This window comes from Rattus norvegicus, chromosome 1, assembly GCF_021556685.1.
Source record: "Rattus norvegicus strain SHRSP/BbbUtx chromosome 1, alternate assembly SHRSP_T2T, whole genome shotgun sequence".
In the NCBI taxonomy this organism is placed as follows: Eukaryota; Metazoa; Chordata; class Mammalia; order Rodentia; family Muridae; genus Rattus; species Rattus norvegicus.
This window is the reverse complement of record NC_141534.1, coordinates 189,617,775-189,644,160: the sequence shown is the minus strand read 5'-3', so window position 1 is coordinate 189,644,160 and position 26,386 is coordinate 189,617,775. Positions and strand designations below refer to the sequence as shown.

The following is a 26,386-nucleotide window of genomic DNA, read 5'->3' as shown; positions in this document are numbered from 1 at the left end:
CCTTCCGTTAGAAGCTGTGTTCCTCTAGTTCCCCAGGAGGGTCTTAGCAAGATCCTATTGCTGGATTGAGCAAAAACGGCAGTGCTGCTGTCTTTCCCAGTGCCTTGCAAACGATTGTACTAAATGCTTTCTGAATAAGCCCAAACTTTGTCTCCAAAAACTTAAACTTCCCAGGTGTGGGCACACACCTTTAGTCCCAGCCAGAAGTGCTATTACCATAAACAGGTAGCCAGTAGCAACAGCTTGGGATGGAGATGGGGCAGAATGTAGCATCCCTGTTATATAGATTCACTTCCCATGTGAAAGACTAGGGCACCACCAAGTCTGCCAGCTCCATGTCTGGCACTCACAATGTCCTAGTAGGGTGTTTGTCAGAGGCTGGATTTTAACATAATATTTTTACAGAACCTAAGATCTCCTGCATGCTAGCTGATTGTTCTACAACTGAACAATATTTTTTAAAATTTGTGTGTGTGTGTGTGTGTGTGTGTGTGCGCGCGTGCATGCTTGTGCCTGTGAGTACAAGCAATCACATAGAGATCTTAGAGATAGGCGCTCTCATTCTACCTTGTTTGAGGCAGGGTGTATCAGTTGGATAGTATGAGTTATCAGCAAAAATATGAGAGCAGAAGCTGCAGTAGCACAGAGCATCAAGGCAGTTGCCATGTGGCTGGATGATTGATGTAGCCCCTGAGACCCATATACCTTCATGGTAGAAGGAGAAAACTGACTCCCACTTGTTGTTCTCTGACATCTGCATGTACCAAATAAATGTGATAAAAATTTTTAAGACAGGGTCTTACTATATAGCCCCATATGACCTGGAACTCACAGAGATCCATCTGCCTTTGCCTCCCAAGTCCTGGTATTAAGTTTGTGGAGACTGACCTACGATATAAACGCAATTATGCCTAAGAGGGGGTCTGGATGTAGCCATTCGAATCAATCCCACTGACCATAAAAGTGTATTACAGGAAGTTTCTGAGGTGACGTCTTTAGCTGGTCTAAGGCCCCGGGGTAGAGTACATACTGGTCAGAGAAGGGAAGATGATGCCCTCCAGGACTGAGACACTGTCAGGACAATCAGAGTCAAATCCTGGGGCCCCCTGGAATTTACTGTGTTAGGGTACCCTAAGCAGAACTTATGCTCTGCAGACAGCGTAGAGCAGTGTTTCTCAACTCTCCTAATGCCCCTAATACAGTTCCTCATGTTGAGGTGACCCCCCAACCATAAAATTACTTTGTTGCTACTTCTTTTTTTTTTTTTTTTTTTTTTTTCCGGAGCTGGGGACCGAACCCAGGGCCTTGCGCTTGCTAGGCAAGTGCTCTACCACTGAGCCAAATCCCCAACCCCTTGTTGCTACTTCTTAAAATTGTAATTTTTATATTGTTATGAATTGTAATGTAAATATCTGATATACAGGATATCTGATATTTGATCCCTGTGGGGTTCTCCACCACAGGTTGAAAACTCTTGGTCTCGTAACTCCTCATTGTGAAGCCCCTGCCACATTTCCTGTCCTGCCTGGTAGCCCTTGGGTCTCGGGCTCCTGAAGGTCTTTCTGAGGACAGTTTCACTTGTTGGTGACTGGCACGCCACACTGGAAGGTCTTCTGCATAGGAGCACTGGAGCTGGGTTCCAAGTCTGACTCAAACACATGGAAAGGTAGCACTGGGAGTTCTCCTCCAGGAAGCTGACAGTGCTTCTGGAAGCAGTCATGGAAACAAAGATTGAGCTCCCAGCCCAGGCTGTCACTCATCCCGTGTCACAGAATCACTGGGCCCCACTCAGCCAGTCCAACTGTTCATTTTTAAAATCATCTCTTAGCCTTTAGTCTTGTAAAAGACACACAAACCCTTTTTTTTTTTTCTTTTTGCAAACTGCAATGTGGCCAGGAAACTGTGCTCAGGAAATGGTGACAATATGACTGGGCCATGCAGTCCCAACTTCTGTGGACTATATGTGGAGACAGGTCTTGAAAGCACTGCTTACATTAAAAAGAAGTTGTTGGGGCAGTGAGAAGGCTCGGCAGGTAAAGGTACTTGCTCCTCAGCCTAGCGACCTGAGTTAGAGCCTCAGAGCCCAAAGGGTAGGTCCCCAAAGTCCACTCCTGGAAGCTGTCCTCTGCTTCTACACTTGTGTTCACACACACACATGCGCACGCACGCGCATACACACACACACACACACTCACTCACTCAAACATACACATAATTAAAAAAAAATACTAAGGTGGCAGTATTAGAGTAATCCTAGAGTAATCCCTAACCCAACTAAACTGATATCCTTATAAAAGAAATTAGGTCACAGACACCTAGAAGGACGAATGAGGACCCAGCAAGGAGGCAGCACTTTGCTCCTGGACATCTAGCGTCCGGAGCCAGAGGAACACGACTTTCCACTGTTTAAGCCCAGCTTCTAATGTTTCGTAATAAGTCAAGCAAACTAATAAGGGATGAAATCTTAAATTTTCAAAATTTTTAAGATGGCTTCCCGTACCTTCTACCTTCTTTGTCCTGATAATCTGCTCATTGAGCAGCCTAGAAAAGATCAGTCCTGGGGACAGCGCTGGTTGAATCAGTGCCCTATCTTACCGAGGTTTATGTACTGGGAGAAAAGTGGGGAAGGTGGGCCTCAGTTTACTGAGAAAAGCTGCAGAAAAATAAGCTCAGTGCAGGAAGACAATCTTTTAAGAAGGGGCAGAGTCTGCTGTGTCCAAAGCAGTTGGAGGGGCCACAGACTCTGGGGTGGGTCCTCCCTACAATGTGGAGCTTTCCACAGGAATAACTAGTAAGAGATGTATTAGAGACAGCTGACTAACAGCCTGGTTCTAGAAGGTCCCTTCAAAGACCAAGTCCTTTGTAGAGGCATTTATCCAAGTCGGATGGCTAAGAGGAAGCACCTAGAGTTTGTTAATGGTTGTGAGCTCGCCAGAGGGGTCCTGACCTTCCAGGGTCAGAGTCAAGGGCTTGCTCTTCAATCCATCTCCTTCCCATCAAGCTCAGCTTGGTTTGGGACTGAACAGCTCGTAGCAGTAATGAAGTCAGGATTCCAGACATCCATCTTTGCTGCAGCACTACAGTCCACTCCAAAGGACAGGCAAGGCTTTCTTTGTGCTTTGTCTGTCTCAAGAGTCCACCTGGATCCACTTTAGACTAGAAAATGACCAGCTTTCAGGGCTGGATGCGTGAATCCCACATGGGCTCATAAGTGACTTAACCTCATTATCCAAATGTGCGCTTTAAGCCAGAGACAGCCTTTCACCTTTCTTACTGCTGTTTCTCTTTCCAGAGGTTCCAGTCAGAATAAAAGATACAGGGACCTGCCCTGGCTCCAACACTCCAAGAACTTAAATTCCAATCAGCTGGACAGGGGCAAAAAACAAAAAAATCATAACTACCAGTATTTATGTTTGTTTGTATGTATGTTTGTATGTATATATTATGTATGTGTGTATTGTGTGTATGTATGTGTGTATGTATATATTATGTATGTGTGTATGTATGTATGTATGTATATATTATGTATATGTATATATATGTATGTATAGCTAGAAATCAAACACGGGACCTTGGGTATGCTAACAAAACACCGTACCATCACCCTTATAATTTTTGTAGCCTTTTCTTCTGACTGGCATGATCATTTAGCCCTGCTGAAATTGTAAACATTAATGTGGGCATGGTGGCATAGATTCATTATCTATCCCGGAAGTTGAGGCAGGAGGTTTAAGGCCAGCATGAGCAGCATAGCAAGTTGCATCCAGCTTAGCTGGAGAAGACCTTATCCAAAAAGGGGGGAGTAGACCTAGGGAGGTGACAATAAGTTCCAGCTGAAACCAGATAAAAAGGCCAGATGGATGGGGTGCATGTCTGCAATCCCAACACTCCTACAGACAAGAGACTCTTCCCTAAACCCTAGGGCCAAGTAACCCCAGAGCACACACCAGAGCAGCAACAGGAGAGACTCCTTCATAAGGTAGGTAGAGGGAGAGAACCTACCTATGAACATTATTCTGACTTTCACATACCTGAGCACGTGTACACACTCCCTCCTTCCCTCCCTCCTGTCTCTTCAAGCCAGGAATGGTGGTGCATGCCTTTACTCCCAGCAGTGGGGAGGCAGAAGCAGGTGGATCTCTGAGTTTAAAGCTAGCCTGGTCTGTGTACCAAGGTCCAAGACTTCTAGGGCTACAGAGAAAGACCCTGTCTCAAAGAAAAAAAAAAAAGCCTGGAGCAGAAGACTGGGAGCTGGCTCAGTGACAGTGTACCTAAGTTTGTGCAGGCCATGACTGCCACCTCTAGCACTGAATTAGGAAGTGACAGCTGAAGTGCTTGTGAAGAGGTTCTACGAGGCCAGTACGAGGCATGAGGCACACAGTCATATCGGTTGCTATTCAAATAAAAAAACACCATGCACCGATTCCAGATATCTCAACATCTCCAATAGGCCTTTTCCACTCCTGGGTTTCTCATATATATTGTTTTATTATTTTTGAAACAGGATATCTTGTTGTCTAGGCTGGCCCTGGACTTAGTATGTACCCAAGGGTGACCTTCAATTCCTGACCATCCTGCCTCCATTTCCCAGACTCTGGGGTTCTAGGCATGTGCTGCCTGCCACTCCTGGCTCCCTGCCTTAATTCTTCCCACTCCTCTGGCTCTCTTTCCTCAGGCTCGTTTCTCCATGGAGAATCAGGACGCATATGCCAGACACCCAGAGCTGACATGGCTATGTCTGAAAAGAGAGCATAGTAGGGCCAGAAGGGGCCAACAGTTCCTGTTCAGGTCCAAGAGCAGAAAGCAAGGGGTGTAGATTTCACTTCTATGTCTTCTTGGATGGCTCATCTGCATGATTATGATTTATGAATTTGGTAATAAGGAAAAGTCCACAAACTGACTTCAGGGAAATAGCTGTCCTATGCCAACTCTTCTTACTTGGGGGCTGCAGTCACAATGAAACTGCGAGGACACATCAGAAGCAAGGACTCCAGGACAGTCAATAATGAGCCAGCAGACAGAGTGCTCCAAGCCAAGTGCTTAAGGTTTCTTTTTCCCTTGAGTTCTGCACTCAGAGCTTTGAACACACCCGGTAGGAGCCTGGAGTTGAGCCACTGCCTTTGCCACCCAGGACAATGGGAACGGCCACATCAAAACGGACTTCGTGCCCACATAAGTGCTCGCTTTAATACTGCTCAGCCGACTGTCTGGAGTGTAGCACTGGCAAGTTTACTTAACTTCCCTGATAATTAGCTTCCTCTTCTGTAAAATGGGTTGTGACAATCCCTACTTTCTTGACAGTTGAGGGGATTAAATAGTTTCTGGTGAGTGCCTGATGTTCCATAGATAAAAAAATAAGAATGATTTTTTTCTTCATCTCTTTCTTTTTTTTTTTTTTTGTGGTAGTCTGAGTAGAAAGGTAGGATGTGCTTAATCCTATTTTACATCTAAACCATATATCAGAATGCTGTGCCTTTAACTACAGGGGTTTTACTCAGGGTCCTTCCCTTTCTGAAAGAGAGGTTTCATGGCTTTTTCCCCTAAGCTGTAAGGTCCCCAGGAGCAGGGACTGCATGTTACTCTCCGGTGCAGGCCTGGTTCTCTGTGTGGGCTCAGTGAAGTATTTATGTGAATAGGGGGTGCTGTCTTCCTCACAGCATGTGGTAAGTCCCACCCCCCTATGCTAATGGGCAACAAGAACACAAACTAGGAACAGCACAATGCTGTTGCTAGGCTTGTGTGCTTCCGTGGGCATGAACTTAATGGCAACTTGTCCAAGCTGGCAGGGCCTTTTGCTGAAACCTGTTCTAAACAGTCAGGCTATTAGACATACTTATCCCCTCTGTAGTAGCTTCACTCACTTCCCACAATCACTAGCCATTAACTCTAAATCTATGTGTGTGCCTGTATTTCAGCGCTAAAATGAGCCTAGACTGTCTTGAAACAATAAACAAAGAAGAGCTATCTCAAAGGAAGAGAGAGAGAGAGAGAGAGAGAGAGAGAGAGAGAGAGAGAGAGAGAGAGGGGCAAGCCCTTGATGACACTGTTCAGTCTTAGAAATCCAGCCTGAAGCCCAACTGAGGCCTGGCTTTCTCAGCAGCATAAACCAAACTCCTTTCTCTCAATTACACGGTCAGAAAGGTCTTTCCCATCTACAAAAGTATTCCTAGAACAAAGTTTTTCTTCTCTGGGGGTATAATTGCCTAGTAACAGGCTATTCTTGGGATGAGAGCCACCATGGAGACAGAGTCCAGCTAGCCCTTCCTAGGATACAGGCTCATGACAGTACATGCTCAAATACTACAAACACAATTACACACTTGTTACTGTTTGTAGTAGGGACTGTTTTCATCTTCTACCTTGATTTGGCAATAGACTCCATTTCTCCCACAAGGTGGGGGATGGAGAAAAGGTCATGACCCTGACAGGTTAATCACAGGGTCAAACACAATTGGCCATTGTCATTGATCCAAAAGGGCACAAGAATTACAGTATAGGCTGGAGAGATGGCTCAGCAGTTAAAAACACTGACTGCTCTTCCAGAAGTCCTAAGTTCAATTCCCAGCAACCACATGGTGGCTCACAACCATCTGTAATGGGATCCAGTGCCGTCTTCTGGTGTATCTGAAGACAGTTACAGCCTACTCATCATATATGCATAAAATAAAGAAAATCTTTTTTAAAAAATTGCAGTATAAACCACAGACAGCACTTTCTTTGGGATTTGCCAGGCCAAAACTGGAGTATCATTGGGATGCAATGTTAGAAGTCTGAAGCTATAATCTATCATGTCCCAAAAGTCCAGGGATAAAACCCAGGAAATCCAGAGCTCAAGGCTGCTTATTGTCTACTGATGTCCATTCTCCTCAATATCAGAAACTCCTTCCTAGTCTTGGTCACAGTGAGACCCCATCTAAACACACACACACGCACACATACACACACACACAAACACACACACTCAGACACACAAATACAAACACACACACACATACACACACACATACACACACAAACACACAGACACACACACATACAGACACACATACAAACACACAAACACAAACATGCACACAGACACACATACACACATACACACACACTCACACACAAACACACAGACACACACACATACAGACACACATACAAACACACAAACACAAACACGCACACAGACACACATACACACATACACACACACAAACACACACACACACACATACACTCAGACATACACACATACAGACACATATACAAACACACATACACGCAAACACACACACAAACACTCAGACACACATACACAGACACACACACAGACATACACAAACACACACACAGACACACACATACACAAACACACAGACACACTCATGCACACACACGTGTATATCTGCATTGCTAGGGCAGTGTGAAGGCTATTCTTAGTTGTCAACTTGACTACCTCAGGAATTAAAAACCCAAATGTCTGGGCACAGCTGTGAGGGATTTTTCCTTAGTTAAACCATTTGAAGTGATAAGACTCATTTCTATTATGGATCATTGAGGTGAGAGGATCTACCTTTAATCCGAGCCATACTTTCTGCCGGCGGTCTTTTTAAAGGACATGGAAGAAGGAGGCTTGCTTTCTCTTTGCCTGCTTGCTCTCACTCTCACACAAGTCCATTCCTTCACTGGCATCAGAGCCTACTTCTTCAGGATTCCAGCACAAACTGAAGACCAGCTGAGACAGCCAGCCTCATGGATGGAACAACTGCCGGGTTCTTGAACCTTCTGTTGGTAGACAACCATTTTTGAACTACCTGGACCACAGCCTATAAACCAATCTAAAAAGCTCCGTGTGTGTGTGTGTGTGTGTGTGTGTGTGTGTGTGTGTGTGTGTGTGTGTAGTATATATATGCTTAGAAGTTGGCAGAATTCTTACATTGGTTCCCTGACCTGTGGAGTAAGGGCATCATGATTGGAAATGCTAAATAGAAGCTTTTTGAGTTACCTCTGCCAGGGAAAATAGTGATTCAAAAACAGTATCATATCCCTGGAGGGATTGCAGAAATTAGTACCACCATCAAGGACTTGAAAGATGCAGGGGAGGGTGGTGGTTCCCACCATATCTCTCTTTCCTTCTTCTATCTGGCCAGAGCAGTAGACAGATGGATTGTGGAGAATGGCAATTGACTTTCATTCTTTTTTCTTTTCCTTTTTCGGAGCTGGGGACCGAACCCAGGGCCTTGCACTTGCGAGGCAAGCGCTCTACCACTGAGCTAAATCCCCAACCCCAGCAATTGACTTTCAAAAACTCAATCAAGTCCAGCTGCTGTACCAGATGTGGTATCCTTACTTGAGCAGATTAACTCATTTCCTGGTACATGGTATGCAGGTATTAATCTAGTGTACACTGGTTTTGTGTCAACTTGACAAAGGCTAGAATCATCAGAGAGGAAGGAGCTTCAGTTGAGCAAATGCCTCCATGAGATTCAGCTGAATGGCATTTTCTCTTTTAGTGATCAAGGCGGAGCATGGAGCCCATTGTGGGTGGGGCCACCCCTAGGCTGGTAGTCCTGGTAGAAAGCAGGCTGGGCAAACCATGGGGAGCAAGCCAATAAGCAGCACCCCTCCATGGCCTCTGCATCAGCTCCTGACTCCAGGTTCCTGCCCTGTTTGAGTTCCTGACTTCCTTTGGTGATGAACAGCAATGTAAACCCTTTCCTCCCCAGCTTGCTTTTTGGTCATGGTGGTTTCTAGCAGCAGCAGAAACCCTAACTAAAACATCTAGCAAAATGCCTGTTCATAAAGACCACCAGAAGCAATTTGCTCTCAATTGCCAAAGCCTGCAGTATACTTTCAGTTTTACTTCAACGGAATGGTAACTCTCCAGCCCTATGCCATAACATAGCTTGAAGGGATCTTGATCATCTGTCTCTTCCACAAAATAACCCATTGGTTTGTTATAATGACGATACTATACCGACTCGACCTTTGACAGGAGAAAGCAACCACTTTGGATGTGTTGGTAACACATGAAAAATGACAAGTGACAAGTAGAGAACATTGACTTGGATTACAGCTGAGTCCACTCAGGGTTTCCTGGCAACCCCACCACGCCGTAAGTCAAGAAGGCTCCTCCTGGGTCCTGCCCCTCAGTGCTCAACTGTTTGGCCATTGTCTCTGAGAGCACTCAATTGACCAAGGCTCTAAACAAGGACTCAGAGCAGAACCAGGAGGAGGTGTGCTATCAGTTAGGGGCACTGGCACTGCCACTTCCTCAGGCTCTGTGTCCACAGGATGACCTAAAAGCCTCTCCTGTACATGTGAGGCTGACCTCCTCAAGTACAAATACTTTGGTCTGAAGCACGGAAGTGTTGACAAATACCAGACGGACAAATGCTCTAGGCTAGAGAGCAAAGCTCACAGACACTCATGTTTGGTGGAATAAACCCTGAGTCAAGGAATGAGGACGTGACTAAGCAATCCACACTGAAGAGCAAAACCTGGGACTTTGCAGAAGCAGAATCTGCAGTGTAGGTTTGCCTCTTTAAATGAAGAAGCCTAAACCAGGATGTTTTAAGTCTTTTATTAACTACTTTATAACAATTAAGGTCATCCTGAATGAACAACAGATACCATCTGCTCCACATTTCTTTCTTTTACTGACTTTATTTTTGTTCTTTTGAAGCAGGATCTCATGTAGCACACCAGGCAAGTGTGAGCTCACTATGTAGCTCTTAACTCCTCCTGCTTCTACCTCCAAGGTACTTGGATGACTGGTACAAGTCACCACAGCCTGTCTCTTTTCCTCACGTTCTCAAAATCAACAGGAACCTAAGCTCAAATCATACTTTCCCCAGGGTACAAGAAATTGTGGCTATTGGTTCCATATCAGCAGCGAAAGCAGAGCGTCATCTGTGTGGATGGTGTGCAGTGGGACAGGACAGGGTTGTGAGCAGTACTGGGGCCATGTGACCCCATGCTGGGTGGGTGCTACTGCTCTGCAGGTCCACGCCAGGCAGGTTCCAGCCATCTGCGGAACCACAGGCTGGAGTGTCAGCAACAGAACTTTCTGTCCTCTTCAGACAATGGTATGGTGACTGTTGACAGGTGTAAGCACGGTGTATAAAGACAACTCTTCCAGATGTTCTTATTAAAATTCTTTAAAAAGTTCGTTATTTTATGTGAAGGGATATTTTGGCTGCATATATGTCTTTACCATGTGTACGTTTGGTGACCATGGAAGCCAGAAACCCATCAGATCCTCTGGAACAAGAGTTACAGACAGTTGTAGGGCCATGTGGGTGCTAGGAACTGAATCTGGGTCCTCTGGAAGAGCAACCAGCATGCTTAACCACTGAGCCATCTCTCCAGTCTTCTTTTAAATTCTTAAATGCTCAGATCCATGGAAGATTGAAAACTTCTAAATTAAAAACCAAACCAAAACAAAAACCCCACCAACCAGGAGAGTAAAGTTGTGTGAACACAGCAGCTCTGTCGTCACCAACTGCCCTTCTCATCTCCAGGTCCATCTTGGAGTTCAGAAGAATTAAAGGCGTGAGGCACAGACACTAGACTTGTGTTAGGGGTAGAAACTTCTGGTAGTAGCTTTTGGTGACATCGATCATCAGCTCCTGTGTGCACTCTGGGAGCTCCCCTGAGAAGAGTCCTGAGGAAAGAGAGACCCTGTGAAGCATGGGAGCCAGGGAGGCCTGTAACCCCACCATGTGCAAAGTCTGCAGACTTCTGCGTGCTATTTTGAGGATCTAACTTTGAAGTCCTCATCTTCAGACTGACAAGACTGTTGACTGCATACATCTTCTGAAAGGCCTGTGTTTGTTTGGGAACCAAACACTACAGCTCTCAAGTGAAGAAATAAAGTCCAGCTGGAGGAGTCGGACCATGCTTACAAGATCCAAAGAGAGAAGGCATCTCTGACTGCTGTGGGTTGTTCCACACAAGGGCTTCTCATCCCCAGGACTCACTCCCCAGTGACCCCCACTGAGCCTTATCCCTATCCCTGAGGGAAGAATTGTCCTGCCATTCCTACAGTGAAACTCGATCCACCAAAGCAGTGATGCTGCATACAGATGAATCAAAAGAAGACAACAGAGGAGTCCATGATGGAACACGCACGGTTAAGAGTGTGTGGGTGTGCACAACTTTAATTCCAGCATTTGGGAGGCAGAGACAGGCAGATCTCTGAGTTCCAGCTCAGCCTCATCTACAGAGTGAGTTCCAGGATAGCCAGGGTTACACAGGAAACCTGTCTCAAAACAGTAACAACAAACTTTCTGAAACAAAGGTACTGTAAGCTGCTGCCTCCATCCATGGGCTTTAAAAATAGGTAACAAATGATTGGAGAGATGCCTTGGCAGTTAAGAGCACTAACTGTTCTTACAGAGGTCCTAGGTTCAGTGCCAGCACCCACATGGCAGCTAACAACCATGTGTTAGCTGGTTCTAGGTCTGGGTGCTTCATGAATGTAGTGCAGAGATATATACAAGCAAGAACACATACACATAAAGTCAGCAAAGTCTTCAACATTTATACCCTGTGGCTCATAAGTCAACCTCTAAGAATGTATGTCAGAGATAACTGTGCCTAATTGCACAATACATGTAAAAGAATGTCAGGACAGCAGTTTCTAATAGTGCCCAGGTTCAGCTTCTATTATACTATGGGACTGATTCAGTGCTTTTTGTTAAATTCACTTATGCAGTATGTGAAATCTATAACCCTGGAGAGGAAAGATGTGGTTCTCTATAGACCACAATAGTAAGGTATATTGCTAAGTAAAAGGTAGTTTCCAAGCAGTACAGAGAAATAGTTTGATTTCACTTACATAGGTATAGTTTCAAATACCTATATTATCCATTCAAACATATAAGCACACCTACATATTTTAGATATTTACAAAATGTACTGAGTATATCTAAAAACAAAAACAAAAGCCTTACAGAATTCTCATACGCACCCTACAAATAAAAAGTGCACATGAGGCCTGCAAACATGTACAGACTTCACAGTATTTTTGTTTTGTTTTGTTTGAGATAAGGTTTCTACGTAGGTCTGGCTGTCCCAGAACTCATCGTGTAAACCAGGCTGGCTTTGAGCTCACAGAGATCCGCCTGTCTGCATCCCAAGTGCTGGGACTAAAGGTGTGCACCACCATACCTGGCTCAAAAACATTTTTTTTAATGTGCAAGAATATTTTGCCTGTATGTAAGTTTGTGCACCACTTGCATTCCTGGTGCCCAGGGAAGCCAGAAGAGGGCTTTGAAGCCTCTGAAACTGGATTTATAGATAGCTCTCCATTAATGTGCCAGATTTCCTACAAGCCCACATGTCTGAATTCAAAGACAGAAGTGCCAGTAAAGTACCCTAATATCTGGTATTTATCTGTGAAACTACTCAAAAGAAAAATCAAAGTATCTTGTCACAGTGCCAGAAGCTTAGGCTCTAAATGAGGGGTCTTTGGTGCTGGACAAGGCTTTGACCCTGGGAACAGCACACCTTTCAGTCTCAGTCTGCTCATGTTCAGAGACCTGGATGGTCACATGTAGCTGGCTACAAACGAGTCTTTCTTACTTCCATCTGAAATACAGGGTGGCTTCCTTGTCTTCTGACTTTAGTGTCAGTGACAATAAGAAGCTGGTACTAAAGAATGTGAGTACACACCTATCTCTTAAGAGATTTTCCTTTCTCCTTTGTCCTTTGTTCACTCAGAGCCCAGGCAGGAAAGAAATGTTTCTTTGTCCTTCCCATGTGCTGGTGGCAAATTTGTTCCATAGCAACCTTTTCTTATAATGTTCTTATTTACTTTTATGTAGACAGGTGTTCTGTCTGCATGTATGTCTGTATACACTGTGTACAGCTGACTATTTCACAGCCCAGAAGAGGGAGTTGAATCCCCTGGAACTAGAATTTCAAAAGGTTGAGCTGTCATATGGGTGCCAGGAATGAAAAGCAGGTCCTGTGGAAGAGCATCCAGTGCTCCACTGAGCCATCACTCTAGCCCCTACAGCAACCTTAGTGAGGAGAAACCCTTCAAAGGTATTTGGGAAATCTCTCTACCATATGAGGCTCTAAGGCATTCTCGTCTATCCCCACAAGTACCACATTTTAAATCACTCTACTGTGATATCAACATTCAACACTGCACTCTTCCAGTCTGGGACTCCATTCTTCTTTGTTTCTGATAATTTCCTGTGTTGAAAAATTGTGAATCCAGTTATTGATTCCAAGTGCAGTTTGTTCCCTAGGTGTGATGGTGCATGTTTTTAATCTCAGCACTAGGGAGACACATGCAATCAGATCTCTTTGAGTTCAAGGGCAGCTTAGTCTACATAGTGAGTTCCAGGCCAGTCAAAACTACACAGTGAGACTAGAGTCTCAGAAAACAAAAACCACCCCCACCAAAAGCAACTTATTTATACGTCTTTTGTAGTATTTTGTTGCTAAATCACATACAGAAGTCTTATGCATTACTTTAGTGATAGAAAACAGTTTTAAGGAAGTCGAAATAGACATATTAACATCAACATTACCTGGACAGCCGGAGAAGACAGTGAATGGGGGGACCACAGTTTCTGGAGGTAATACTGTATTGTCAAGAATTTTGCAGCAGTCTTTCAAGACACACCGGCGCCCCTGAAATTATAATCTCATTACTAGGTATTGATCAAGACATGGAGTAAAGCCTGATTACTGTGCTTCGTGGAGGCTGTTCTATATTCTCTCTATTCATGGTATTTTTATGACAGTGTCTCATTATTGGAGCCCTACTTGGTCTGGAATTTGCTATGTCAATCAGGCTAGCCTCGAACTCAGAGAACCAACTGCTTCTACCCCTACCTTTTATCTGGAGTGCTAAAATAGCTAGCACACATCTCCATTCCTGGGCACTCGTGGTTTCTTATAATACCCAGGGTGCCAGGGATAATGACAGGGGGTTTGGTTGAAATTATACTTCAAGTGGAATCTGACAAGGAAGGAAAGTGTGTGTGTATGTGTGTGTGTGTGTGTGTGTGTGTGTGTGCGCGCGCACGCGCGTGTGCGCGCATGTGTGCACACACATATACACACACTCACTCATGCATACCTATGTGGAGGACGCAGGTTTATATCAGGAAAGCGGTAATTTTCAACCATTTTTTAAAGACAAAAGTCTTTCATTAAGCCTAGAACTCACTGTTCTAGCTAGACTATCTGGCCACTGAGCCCCCAGCACTGTCTCCACCTCTCCCAAGCACTGTGATTACAGGCATCACACCACCGTGGGCAGTTTTTACATGGTGCCAGAGATTGAAGAAATTCTAGATTGAGAAAATACTACCCACTGAGTCATCTCTCCAGCCCATTGATTGTCTTTACTAGAGCTTGTAAATTCACCTGTATCTTGATAAGCCTGCTTATTTCCATGAGAAAAACTAGGCTGCCAACTGAAATCTTTCACAGTTTTATTTATTTATGTATTGGTATTTTGCCTCCTTTGGAGGCCCTGAATCTAGAATTACAGATGGTGGTGAGCCATTATGTGGGTGCTAGAAATTGACTCTGGGTCCTCTGGAAGGACAGACAGTGCTTTTAACTGCTGAGCCATCTCTCCAGCTTCCCTAAATGAAAATTTTAAAAAAGGATCTACCACCAGAAATAATATCTGTAAAGAAATTTTAATCCAGTAACACAGCTGCTCTGGCAAGGGATTACATCCAAAGACCTAGGTCTGTGTGATCTGGCTGGAATGCAGACAGGACACATACCTTTAATTCCTCTGGCTAGATAGACTACAGACATATCCTTAGTAGACACCTTTAATCCCAAACCATGAAGGAAAGGTTAGTTTGTAGAAGGAAACATCCATGTTTGAGAGTGATGTCTAATTGAGGGGCAGACAAAGTGAAAAATCAGAGAAAGATTTGGCAGAATGAGTCAGAGATGAGATACACCCAACTCTCAATGAGAACAGACAAGAAAAAGAGGCTACTTAAAAGCAGCACAGAGAGAGTTCAATCAGTTCAGCTGAGTCAGCTTGGTTGGTGCAGCTCCGTTCAGTTTAGTTGAGTGCAATCAAAGTCAGTGCAGTTGAGTTGAATTTCACTGAGTTCAGTTCAGAGGCAGTTTTTACCAGGAAAGTTTTACGGAGACAGGTTGCAGGGAGTACAAGTTAGACACAGGTGAAGAGAGAACAAGCCAGAGAATAAGAAGCCAGAAGATTAGAACAAGTTGCCATTGTTAGTTTGAGGCCAATCAGAGCAATTCACTGAGAAGCAGAGAGAAGCCAGTCTGAATCAGTCAACTTGGAGAGGAGTTTTGAGCCAGAAAGATTGAGTTGAATCAGCCAGCTAGAGTTCAGAAAGAACTAGAAAGGGTGAACTTAATCAGCAGTAAGTCTCTAAGACAATTACGTTTGGTGAATAAAAGTTACTTTAATCCCAGCATGGCAGGCAGGAAGCACAGGCATGCAGGAAGCACAGATCAGCTATTAGTGAGGCACCCATCAAAGAACAAAAGCAAAACCCTGGGGGCACAGAGATGGTCCAGCAGTTAAAAGCACTCAAGTCTCTTCCAAAGGAAGGACCAGGTTCAAGTTCTAGAGCTCACAACTGTCTCCAATTCCAACAATATATCCTCTTCTGACCTCTGCAGTCTCCTAGGAGACATGCAATGCACAGATATACAAGCAAGCAAACCCTCATAGACATAACATAAAATAATTTTGTTTTTGTTTAAGGAGACAGGGTTTCTCTAGGTAACAGCCCTAGCTGTCCTGGAACTTGCTTTGTGGACCAGGCTAGCCTAACAGAGATCCACTTGTCTCTATCCCTACTCAGTGTTGGGATTAAAGGTGTGCATCACCATACCTGGCTTTAAAAAAAACCTCCTATCTGCAATGTCTGAATTTCATGAATGCTTAAGCCTCTCCAGCTGGATGGACAAAAAGACTGGCAACAGCTGGTGTGTCTGGTTCAGAAGCAGGCATTAAGTGCAAGTTGATTCTCTGCTGAAGTTCTCATTCATTAATTAGCTTTGGTATTTTCAAAGATATCAACTATCTTCCCTGGTGAACAAGGTGATGTTATCTAAGTCTCTGATCATGCCAACACTCCTAATTACCAAGACTAAGCACATGGATATAGAATGTGCTAAGTAAAGCATGGTGCATTCCCTTGTTGGGATCCATAGACAAAAGGCCTAAGAAAAACACAGTGGGAAGGGATCTTCTCATTACTTACTGATAGCAACTATACAGCCTGCAGCCTGCTTTGTCCACTAATTAGCCATCCCACCCGCTTAGATCCTGCCTACTTAGAGAAATAGAATTTAACTGAATTTCAGGAACATTATGAGGACAAGGATTAATTCACAACAGTATGAAGAATACAAATAGCTTTAAGACATGAATGGGTTTGTAATAGCTGAGGAGGTTAAAGTCTTCTTCATGCTTCCTGAAGGAGGAATCAGGAGCTGTGGCTATGCTGCTCATTTTCCTCTAACCTAGATAATTTTAGATAAGTCAAGTCTGCCCAGTATTTCCCTCACTCTGGAAGCAGGACATAAAGCCAAATCAACAGCAAAGCTGCCAGGACTGGACGTAACAAACACAGAGCTGATGCACCCTAACGCCTGCCATACTGCTTCCTAGGCTTTTCCTTCCGGCACATGGCCCCTCCAGCTTACACCTTCCACAGCAAGTCACTGCTGGACGCCGCATGGGGCCTCTAGGAGAGTCTATGTGCCACAGAGGCAGTGAGGCTTTGCACTCTGAGAGGCTACAATTATAAAGACCCTCAAGTTTCAAAGTCTTTAAAAATTGCCAAGTTAGGTTTAACAAGGATTGCTCACATGGAACAATGACCAGGGAATACTTTGAAAAGTAATATTCTGAAAGAGGTACAAAAAGCAGAGTATCTAACCAGGAATGGTGTGAGACAGGCCTACAACCCAGCTGCCTGGAATGCTGGGACAGCAGTGGCATACGTGCAAGGCCAGTCTAGTCCTTGTCTAGTACACAGCAAGTTCTTGGTTAGTCCAAGCAACTTAGCCAGGCCTTGTCTTAAAATTAAAAAAAAATATATATATATATATATTTTTAAAAAGTGATTTAAAAAATTTTTTAAAGTAATTTTAAAAAGTGAGTTATAGAGATCTAACTCAGGATAGAATGTTTGCCAGCCATACACAGGGCAGGGGTTCAATTTCTGGCAGCAGTGTGCAATAACCAGTGTAATTACTATATGTATTTGTAAGTTATAGTGTGATACTTGAGTACACAGCATGTGCTGACCAAATCAATGCAGCTGAAATTCTGAATGTCTTTTGAATCACTTGATGTTTAGAGCCTTCCAATGCCTCTTGAGGTTCTTATGTATACAGTAAGTTGTGGAGTGTGGCCTCTGCTGTGCTGTGTACTAGACCATCCTCCTTGCTGTGCTGTATGTTAGTGCCCTTACTCCATCTCCTCCTAGCTTCTCCCTTCTTCATTGTTCTCCTTTCTTCTATTTGTCATCAACTTTTTATTTACTGCTTATTTCTTTTTTTTCAAGACAGGGTTTTTCTATATAGCCCTGGCTGTCCTGAAACTGACTCTGTAGACCGACCAGACTGGCTGTGTCTGCCTTTGAAGTGCTGGGATTAAAGGCATGCACCACAACTGTGATTGAGATCAACCATTTTCATTCTCCTTTCTTTAACACAGAGCTCTATACATAGTAAGGAATGCCTTTGCAACAAGAATATGTGGCAGAATTATCATTCCCCCATCTCTCAGTCCAATTAGAACTGTTTTCACATCAGCGTGAGTTCCCCCTACACTGACCACCCGTGCTGAGTCTTCGTGGCTTCTAGAACAAGAACTGTGACCTGCATGTGTTTTGATTCTTTAACATCTGACATTTAGCTGGGGCGGAGAGTTAGCTCTGCATTTTGAGGTAGAAGAATCCAGTCTGTGATACATATCTGAAACATACAAAACATCTTCTCTAGACTTTATGCAGACAAACTTTGGTCAACATTCTCAACCCAAACACAATTCTCGGAAACCCCAACAGCTGTGTCTTTATCTACAAAACAGCAAGAAACCCAAACCTTGCCTATGACACCTCTGCTTCTGTGGATGAGGGTCTCTCAGATGCCATTCAACTGGAGGTCTATCTGCTTCCTGCACTACCTGCAGTCCCTAACAATATGCCCTTTGGTGATACTGACCCTCACACACAACAATCCTTTTCCTGAACTGCCCAAGCTAACACTATCTTCTGCACTAGTTTCAATTTGCCCATCATATTTATCTGTGGTGGGGTGGATATGTTTGACCCAGGGAGTGGCACTATTGGGAGGTGTGGCCTTGGAGTGGTTGTGGCCTTGTTGGAGGAAGTGTGTCACTGTGAGGGTGGGCTGCTGCCTGAAGGCAGCAGTATTCTCCTATATACCTTTGGAACAAGATGTAGAACTCTCAGCTCCTTCTCCAATACCATGCCTGCCTAGATGCTGCCACACTTCCTGCTATGATGATGATGGACTGAACCTTTGAACCTGTAAGCCAGCCCCAATTAAATATTGTCCCTTATAAGAGTTGTCTTTGTCATGGTGTCTTTTCACAGCAATGGAAACCTAACTAAGACAATATCCTTCATCCATAGCATACTGTATGTTTTATGAGGCAAGGCAACAAAGAGCCCAATGGGCAGCACAGTTATTTAAATGGTATGTATATTTAGTTGTAGCTCTACCACTGCCTTTGTTAATCCCTTAGTGTTAGCATCAGACACATCTGTGGACTTCACAGCCAGCTTTTGGACCCAGCATCTGGACACAGCAACCAGACACATCATGTCTAGGCAACAGTGCTGCTCCCGCTGAGTCCCTTTGCACAGGAGTCACAGCCGGGATAAAAGACCCATCCCCCAGACCAATCCCTTCTTTCCTTCTATCTTCTCCCAGAGGCTGCCTTTGCCAATAAACTTCCGATGTGAGCCCAGCTATGGTGTGATTTGTCTGGGACTGTCCCCCCACCCCCCATTCTAACACCTAGTATCTATGGATCTCAACACTCACAGCAGCAAACAGGAATAACAGTGCCAAGACCTCTGTGCGGTTACGAAGATTAAATGAAGTAACTGATGGAAAAGAAGTTTTGTGTGTGTATTCATTTACATGTTTATACATGTATGTGTTCATGCTGGGACATATGTGTGTGCACATTCATACAGAGGCCAGATTTTAATTTTCGCTGTTTGTCCTCAGGTTCCATCCACCTTGTTTTTCATGACACAGGGTCTCTCCTTGCTCTGGTGCTGGGCAAGAAGGCTGGTTTGTCAGACAGTCTACCTCCCCAGTGCTTACAAATGTGTGATACCACACCTGGCTCTTTACGTGGGTTCTAGGATCAAACTTCCTGCATGACTGGTGATTTATCAACTAAACCCTCAGCGCAGGGAAAGAGTTCAACATCATATGGAAGAGTGTAATAGAGGCTAGCCACTATTACTTGGCTGTATTTTGGGTGTGTGTTTGTGTTTCTGTGTGTGGAAGAATCAAATCCAGTGCCTCGTACAAGCTACATATGCACTCTACATCTGAGCTAGTTCCCCAGCCCACTAGTCATTATTATTAATGCTTGGAAAAAATCCCAATCCAGTAAGAAAATCTTATCCCTAGGAAACTGGAAATGGCTCATTCCCTGTTACTGGGACTGAGTTCTATCGATGGGGTGGGGACGGGAAGACAGAGAGGAAATGAAGCTGCTTAGTTGAATGAATCCTATACTCACAATCACACAGTTCTTCCCAACGTGAACATAAGAACCAATCTGGGCAGCGTTGACCACACAGTCTTCCTCAATAAAGACATGATCCCCAATATGCAGAGGAAAGAATGCAACACTAAAAAGGAAAAGAAGATGAATCAGGAAAGGGTAAGGTGATGGAGCTTAGGTTAAGGTTTGTAGAACTATGGACTATAACCTCGACATTTATTTATTTATTTACTTACTTACAGGGTGATTCATTTGTTTTTTTTTGTTTTGTTTTGTTTTTGTTTTGTTTTTTTTGTTTTTTTTGTTTTTTGTTTTTTGTTTTTTGAGACGGCGACTGTCTTTGCAGTCCTAGAGTGGCCTCAAACCAACTAAGATGCTCTTGCCTCTGCCTCACAAGCTCTGGGATGGAAGACATTCATCAACCAGGCCCAGCCTTTACAGACACTCTTTCTATGTTGCGTAGGCTACCCTGAATTTGTCACAGAGCCCAGCATGACCTTAACTCAGCTTCCTGAGTAGTGGGGTTATAGGCAGGTACCACACCCTCAGTTTTTGTCATGTCTTAATAAAACTATTCCTTGCAAGAAAACAATCCTTAGGTCACAGATAAAGCAGATTCAAGTGGGTGGGTACTGATCCATTCCTGCTTTCTTGGACAAAGCTCACATATCATGCTTAGTAATCTGTTTCTAGGACTGACAAGGTCATAGGCTATCAGTTTAGATGGCCAACAGAACAGCAAAACAAAGAACAAATTAACTAATGAACTAACTAGGGGTCTAGGGAGAAAAGAGGGTTTCAGATCTTCAGAGCTGTCTTCAATTTGTTATGTAGCAGAAGATAACCGTGAATATATGATCCTCTTGCCTCTGAACTAGAGCTGTGTGCCACCACCATACCCCATTCATGTGGTGCTGAGACGGAACCCAGGCCCTTATGCATGCCAAACAAGTACTTTATATTCCCAGATCTTAAAAAAAGTTTTAGTTCCAAACAAACTGAAACTTTAATCATCTGCCATATTTACTAAGTTCCTACTGCGTCCCAGACTCTCTGCAAGGAACTGGGGATACAATGTAAGCAACATAAGTGTTGTATGAGGAATGTAGAATCAAGAAGACACCAGATGGAGTAAAGGAATGCATACAGAACTAGTCACACCTGTGATCTAAAGTGAGCGCACACAACTAGGCCATGTTACCTAGATGGGAGGCTCTGGGGAAAGTCTAATAGAATAGAACTTAAAGCCAGATATGGTGACTCACACTTTTAGTCCTAGCACTTGTGTGGAAGGCAGATCTCTGTGAGTTTAAGACCAGCCAGAGCTGCACAATGATAGCCTATCTCCAAAATAAAAAAAACAAAAACAAAAACAAAATATATTTAAGTCAAGACCTGAAGGATGAATAGGAGTTATCCAGACTTCTTCCAGACATCTAACCTTATTCCCATTCTCTATAATACCTCAAATATCACTGACAATGTTTCTATAACAGCATTTATCAAACCATGTTTAAAAAAAAAAAAGAACATGTGTGTGTGTGTGTGTGTGTGTGTGTGTGTGTGTGTGTTTCTGGTACCTACAGAGGTCACAAAGGAGTGGTGGACTCCTTTCAGCTCTAGAGCTATAGGCCACATAATGTGAACGCTGAGATCTGAACCTGGTCCTTTGACAGAGCAGTAACCGCTGAGCCTAGCCCCAGGCCATATTTAAATTTGTGGACTAGATGAGATATAAAGTAGTTGTTTGCTCACTAACTCTTCCAGCCCTGTTCCACAAGGAATATTTTGTAAGTCATAGTATCTATTAGCCAGGACTCAAGACTTACTTAAACTTTGTTAATTTTTAGTATTTTAAGTCTCTTCCTCTTGTACAACAACACTTCCTTGATCACATAGCAGTCTACAACAAACCCTCTTAAGATTTTTGTTTCTGATACCTTTTTACCCAAGATATTGTTTTTTATGTGAATTCAGGTTTATAATTATAAAGAATAAGTTTCCTAGTGAAACATTTTAAGCTGAGTGTTGTTGCACACACCTATAACCCCAGCACTTAGGTGGCTGAGTGAGGAAAACTAGGGGGCTCAAGGCCCACACTAGACCTATCTCAAACAAACACACACATACAAATATTTACTGGTGAAAAAGCCAGAGTTGGGGTCAATCTGAGGCCAATGGAAAATTCCACCACAAACCTCCGAGCACAGAAAGACCCTTCCCTTCCAGGAGGAGTAGAGCTAGTTTAGTTCCTAGAACAGCTACAAGCTAAACTGTTGAACAAAGCCACCTGTGACTCCCCATCCAACCCCCTTGGAAAGTCCCGGAACAGTCTACTGACCATGAGTAAGTTTGGAGGTCACTTCACCCCACCAACAGTACCTTGCCTAGTTACCATTGTGCAAATTCTGCTCCAATTGTTTGAATTCTGTCCCAATTGTCTGTAAGGTATATAACTGCCTGTTAGAGTCTACTCAGGGTTGTCTCTCTCCAAAAGGGAGTCGACCTCAGTACATTGGAATAAAGCTCCCCTTGCTTTTGCATCAATTACTCAAGGGGCTCCAGAAGGGGTTCAGATCGAACCTCACACTGGTAATAGATCATAAGAAGCCTATGGCCATAGTGATCTGAGTGTGTTCAATCTCATTGTAAATCACAGAGAAATTTATTTTAAAACAAAACTTTGATATACATGTAACTTTAACATTATTAAAGACAATAGCAAGTGTGCATGCTGTAGTGTGTTCATTTATTTTTACATGATTGGGTCTTCCCTGGGTCCCTTTTGATATAGCAAAACAGAGCATCTTCACTGTTGCTCAGAGTTGACTGATACTCTAATTTTATAATTATCAATGCTCAGAAAGCCACTGTGCATAAATACTCAGTACAAAATGGCAGGTATGTTTAAAGTCATTTCAGAATCTACTGGAAAAATACGTCCTAATCTCAAAACAAAATACATTAACTAACTTTTCCTTTTGATGAATTCAAGTCAGCAATTCAAAGAGCAACTGTCATAAAACAACAATCTTTTTCTTTTTTTGAAAGATTTGTTCTATATGTATGTGTGTAAAAGTATCTTTTATTCTCCTGATCAGAGGCTTACTGCTAACCTAGGCATAGTCCTGGAAGCTTCTAGCCTCCATACAATTTAATCTATGCCTAGAATATTTTCATTCTCTGAGATTTGCTACTGAATAAGCTCAGCCTTTCTAGTTCTTTCTGAGCTCTGGCTGGCTGGTTCAGCTCAACTGTTCTGACTTAAACTCCTCTCCAAACTGACAGACTCATTATGGCTTCTCTTTCTGCCTCTGATTGAACTGCTCAGCTTAGCCTCATACTAATCTGGCAATCTGTTCTAATTTCTGGTTTCTTCTCATTGTCTGGCTTGTTCTGTCTTCACCTATGTCTAGCTTGTTCTCTCTTCAACCTGTCTCTGTAAAACTCTACCAGTAAAATTGCTTCCTCTACTCTCTTCCCTTATGTTTCCTCTTTATCCTCCTGAGAGTTGGGCATATCTTAGTGTGTCAAATCTTTCTCTGATTGTCACTTTGTCTGCCTCTCAATTAGACATCACTTTCAAGCACAGGCCTTTCCTTCTACAAACTAAATTTACCTTCATTGTTTGGAATTAAAGGTGTGTACTAAGGGCATTTCTCTATTCCAGTCAGAGAGATAAAGGTATGTCCTAAGTTGTGTCTGTATTTCACCTAGAGTAGCCCTTTGCTGGATTAAAATTCCTCTACATATGTGTATTTGCTTGCATGAGTTTATGTAAGTCCCATTAGTGTAAGAGTCCAAGGAGGCCAGAAGAAGGAACTAGTCCTTAGTTGGAACAATAGGCAGCTGAAAGCCAGCCAGGTCCTTCATAAGAGCAGTGTGCTCTTAACCACTGAGCCACCTCTCCAGCCTCAGAAACCACCATTCTAATATGATAAAGTCCAAGTACATACCAATTTTATACTTACATGTTAAGGAATAACTGTAGGAAAATATTAAGAGTTTATTTTCAATAACTAAACCATTGTTTCTCTAATAGCAGCAAAATGTACAATAAAGACACTAGAATTTATACTGTAGTTCAAACTTGAGTGGAATGCTTCAAGAAGCATTCATTGGTATGGCTTGTATGGTGTCATGCACAATGCAGTGTACACGCTTGTGTACAGAACTGAGGCTGCAGTGGTGTCAGATGACAGATATCCATGAGCACGCATTGCCAGAAACTTTGGATTCATTCTGTATTTCGTTTTGAATTCATTTTTGGTTTTACATACTGAGAAACCTTTCATTTGCTGCCAAATTTTCACAGCCCTCCACATTCAGCTATGCAATGCTTGTACAGACTTGCAGTTTAAGAAACGATAGGCTACACCAGTCCTGAGTGTTCTCTAATTTTAAACTAAAATTTCTCAGTACTACCTGACTCTGGTATACACTAGAGAGGAAGCTCCAGCCTCACCCTTTACCCAGGCTTTACTATCTATGCTTCAGTTGCCCACATCTCGTAGGGACTTTTCTACTCCCAGAGGGGCGTTCATTATTGTGAGCTCTTATGCAGCGCCCCCAGATGGCCAGACCTTGTCATTACACATCTAAACATGGTCATGGGCAACATCACCAGGAACAGGATGAAGCCTAGCTAGGACTGCAAACAGATAATTAAGTCACATACCCTTTGCTGAATTTTTTGAACGGTGGCCTTATGACACTACGGCTTTTCACAACACAGTGACGTCCAACTCTTACATTTGCCAGGTCTCCTCGGATGATACAGTCATTCATTATAATGGTCTATAAAGTAAAATGCATTTAAAAATTACCAGTGTAGTCCATTTCCCTGAATTCTGTTTTAAAATACTTAAAACAGTGCCTCCTTATGAGTTTTATGTCTAGTAGTCCTGCGCACAACATAGCAAACAATCTGCCATTGTATTTTGTACAGGCATAAAAGATTTCTGGTCCTTCCCTCTACCACCGCTACTTTCTAATTCATAATTTTTAATGCAATGTAAATCCTATTTAAATACAATATTGAAGAAAATGACAAAAGCGTTCATGTTCGGTTCAGGTGAAATTCCCCTCCTTACACTTCTCCCTCCATCTAGCTGCCCGTGTCTGGTGTGCCCTCTCCTGTCATATTTCACATATTACTGCCCTCCCTATCACTCTTCCTTAAAGCTTCTTTATCCCCCATCTAATGGGCCACTCTCTAATTTCCTGGCTTCTCCTCAGTGATCATCTTTGTGCATTCAATAAATCTAATTTGGAGAAAAAAACAAAACAAAGAAATAGAATTCGGAATGGAGAACAAATTGGAGACACAGCAGTGTTTCATACACCCTGCAGATACGCGGCTAGTGGGAGCAAGCACAGTGAAGCCTCCTGAAGCTGCCTATGCCCTTTACCTTGCCATTGAGAACGATGTTCTGGCTTCCACACAAAACAGACTGGCGACTAACTTTGTTCCCAGATGCCTAAAAGCAAAACAGAAATCTGGGGTGAAAAAGACTGGACTATAGTTTCCATCAAGAAAGCTGACATTGCAGAGAAAATTACTTCAGATGAAGGGTAGTCTAAAAAGAAATGAGGCCTGAGTGTATGCTGCACCCCTGCTGTCCCAGCTCTGGGCTGGCAGGATGACCATCAATTTGGGGTTAGAATAAACTATGAAGTGAGCCTCCATCATAAAACAAACCAACAAAAGCAAGTTAGAGAAGGAAGACATGGAGAGGGGAGAAAAGACTGAAGGGCATAGCTTCGTTATAAGAGTGTTTACAAACTGAATCCAATACATCAAAGGAGCAAGGGTGGATTAGGAACTGAAAGCTCAAGAAATGATGACAGGTCTAATGACATATATGCATTCAAACCCCAGTTCCATATTATGGTTTCATAGCCCTAAATTAGAAAAACTACTTTCTCATGACCACAGACATACAGAAAAAATGATAGTAACCCTAACAGTTTACACATATTATGAGTTGACAATTTAAAACAATAACTTCTTAGCATGTAAACAGACTGTGAAATATTATTTTTAAAAGGGCCCAAAGCCTGAAAATGTAATTAATATCAGAATGAATAGGTTGTATTGTGTATTCTTCTGGAAGACATTATTTCTACAGGGAAACCAGGCGTGTGTATACACACATATACATATATATGCATACACACCTACCCACACCCAAACTTACACACACACACACACACACACACACACACACACACACACACACGGTGGATGGAGTAGGAGAAAGCCTAATTCATGCATGCACCGGCTAAATAACAAAACTAGATGAAACACGAAGCGTCTCTACGTGTTTCCAAGTCATCCAAGGAAGGGACTGAGGGAGCGGGGGCGAGTGTAGCAGGGACAGGAAGGGTGACCGTCCAGTCCTCGAGGGGCCCGCGACTGCCAACGGCGACAAGGTCGCCACACGCGCACCGTCTCGATGTACTCGGACTTGTTATACAGCAGTTCGCCCAACTCCATGGCTGCCTCCTCTCTGAACCTCAGGATCCTGTCAGTCGCTCAGGCTGCCGGTGATTCTAGCTACTTCCGGTTGTCTGTCCACTTCCGCTACCGCGCCCTGGACTCTCATCGATTAACTACTCTCCTCTAGTCAGCCCTGCTCG

General features: G+C 43.4%; 1 protein-coding gene across 1 annotated transcript; it reads right to left on the bottom strand.

The window, feature by feature from the left end:
* Positions 1–9,554: 9,554 nt before the first annotated feature.
* On the bottom strand, positions 9,555–26,315 carry Dctn5 (dynactin subunit 5). The gene is made up of 6 exons (NM_001037778.2): positions 26,196–26,315; positions 25,156–25,224; positions 24,423–24,541; positions 19,760–19,871; positions 13,536–13,638; positions 9,555–10,654 (listed from the first exon to the last, which is right to left on the bottom strand). The coding sequence occupies exons 1-6, from the start codon at positions 26,241–26,243 to the stop codon at positions 10,557–10,559; spliced, it is 549 nt and encodes a 182-aa protein (NP_001032867.2). The 5' UTR covers positions 26,244–26,315; the 3' UTR covers positions 9,555–10,556.
* Between the last annotated feature and the right edge of the window lie 71 nt (positions 26,316–26,386).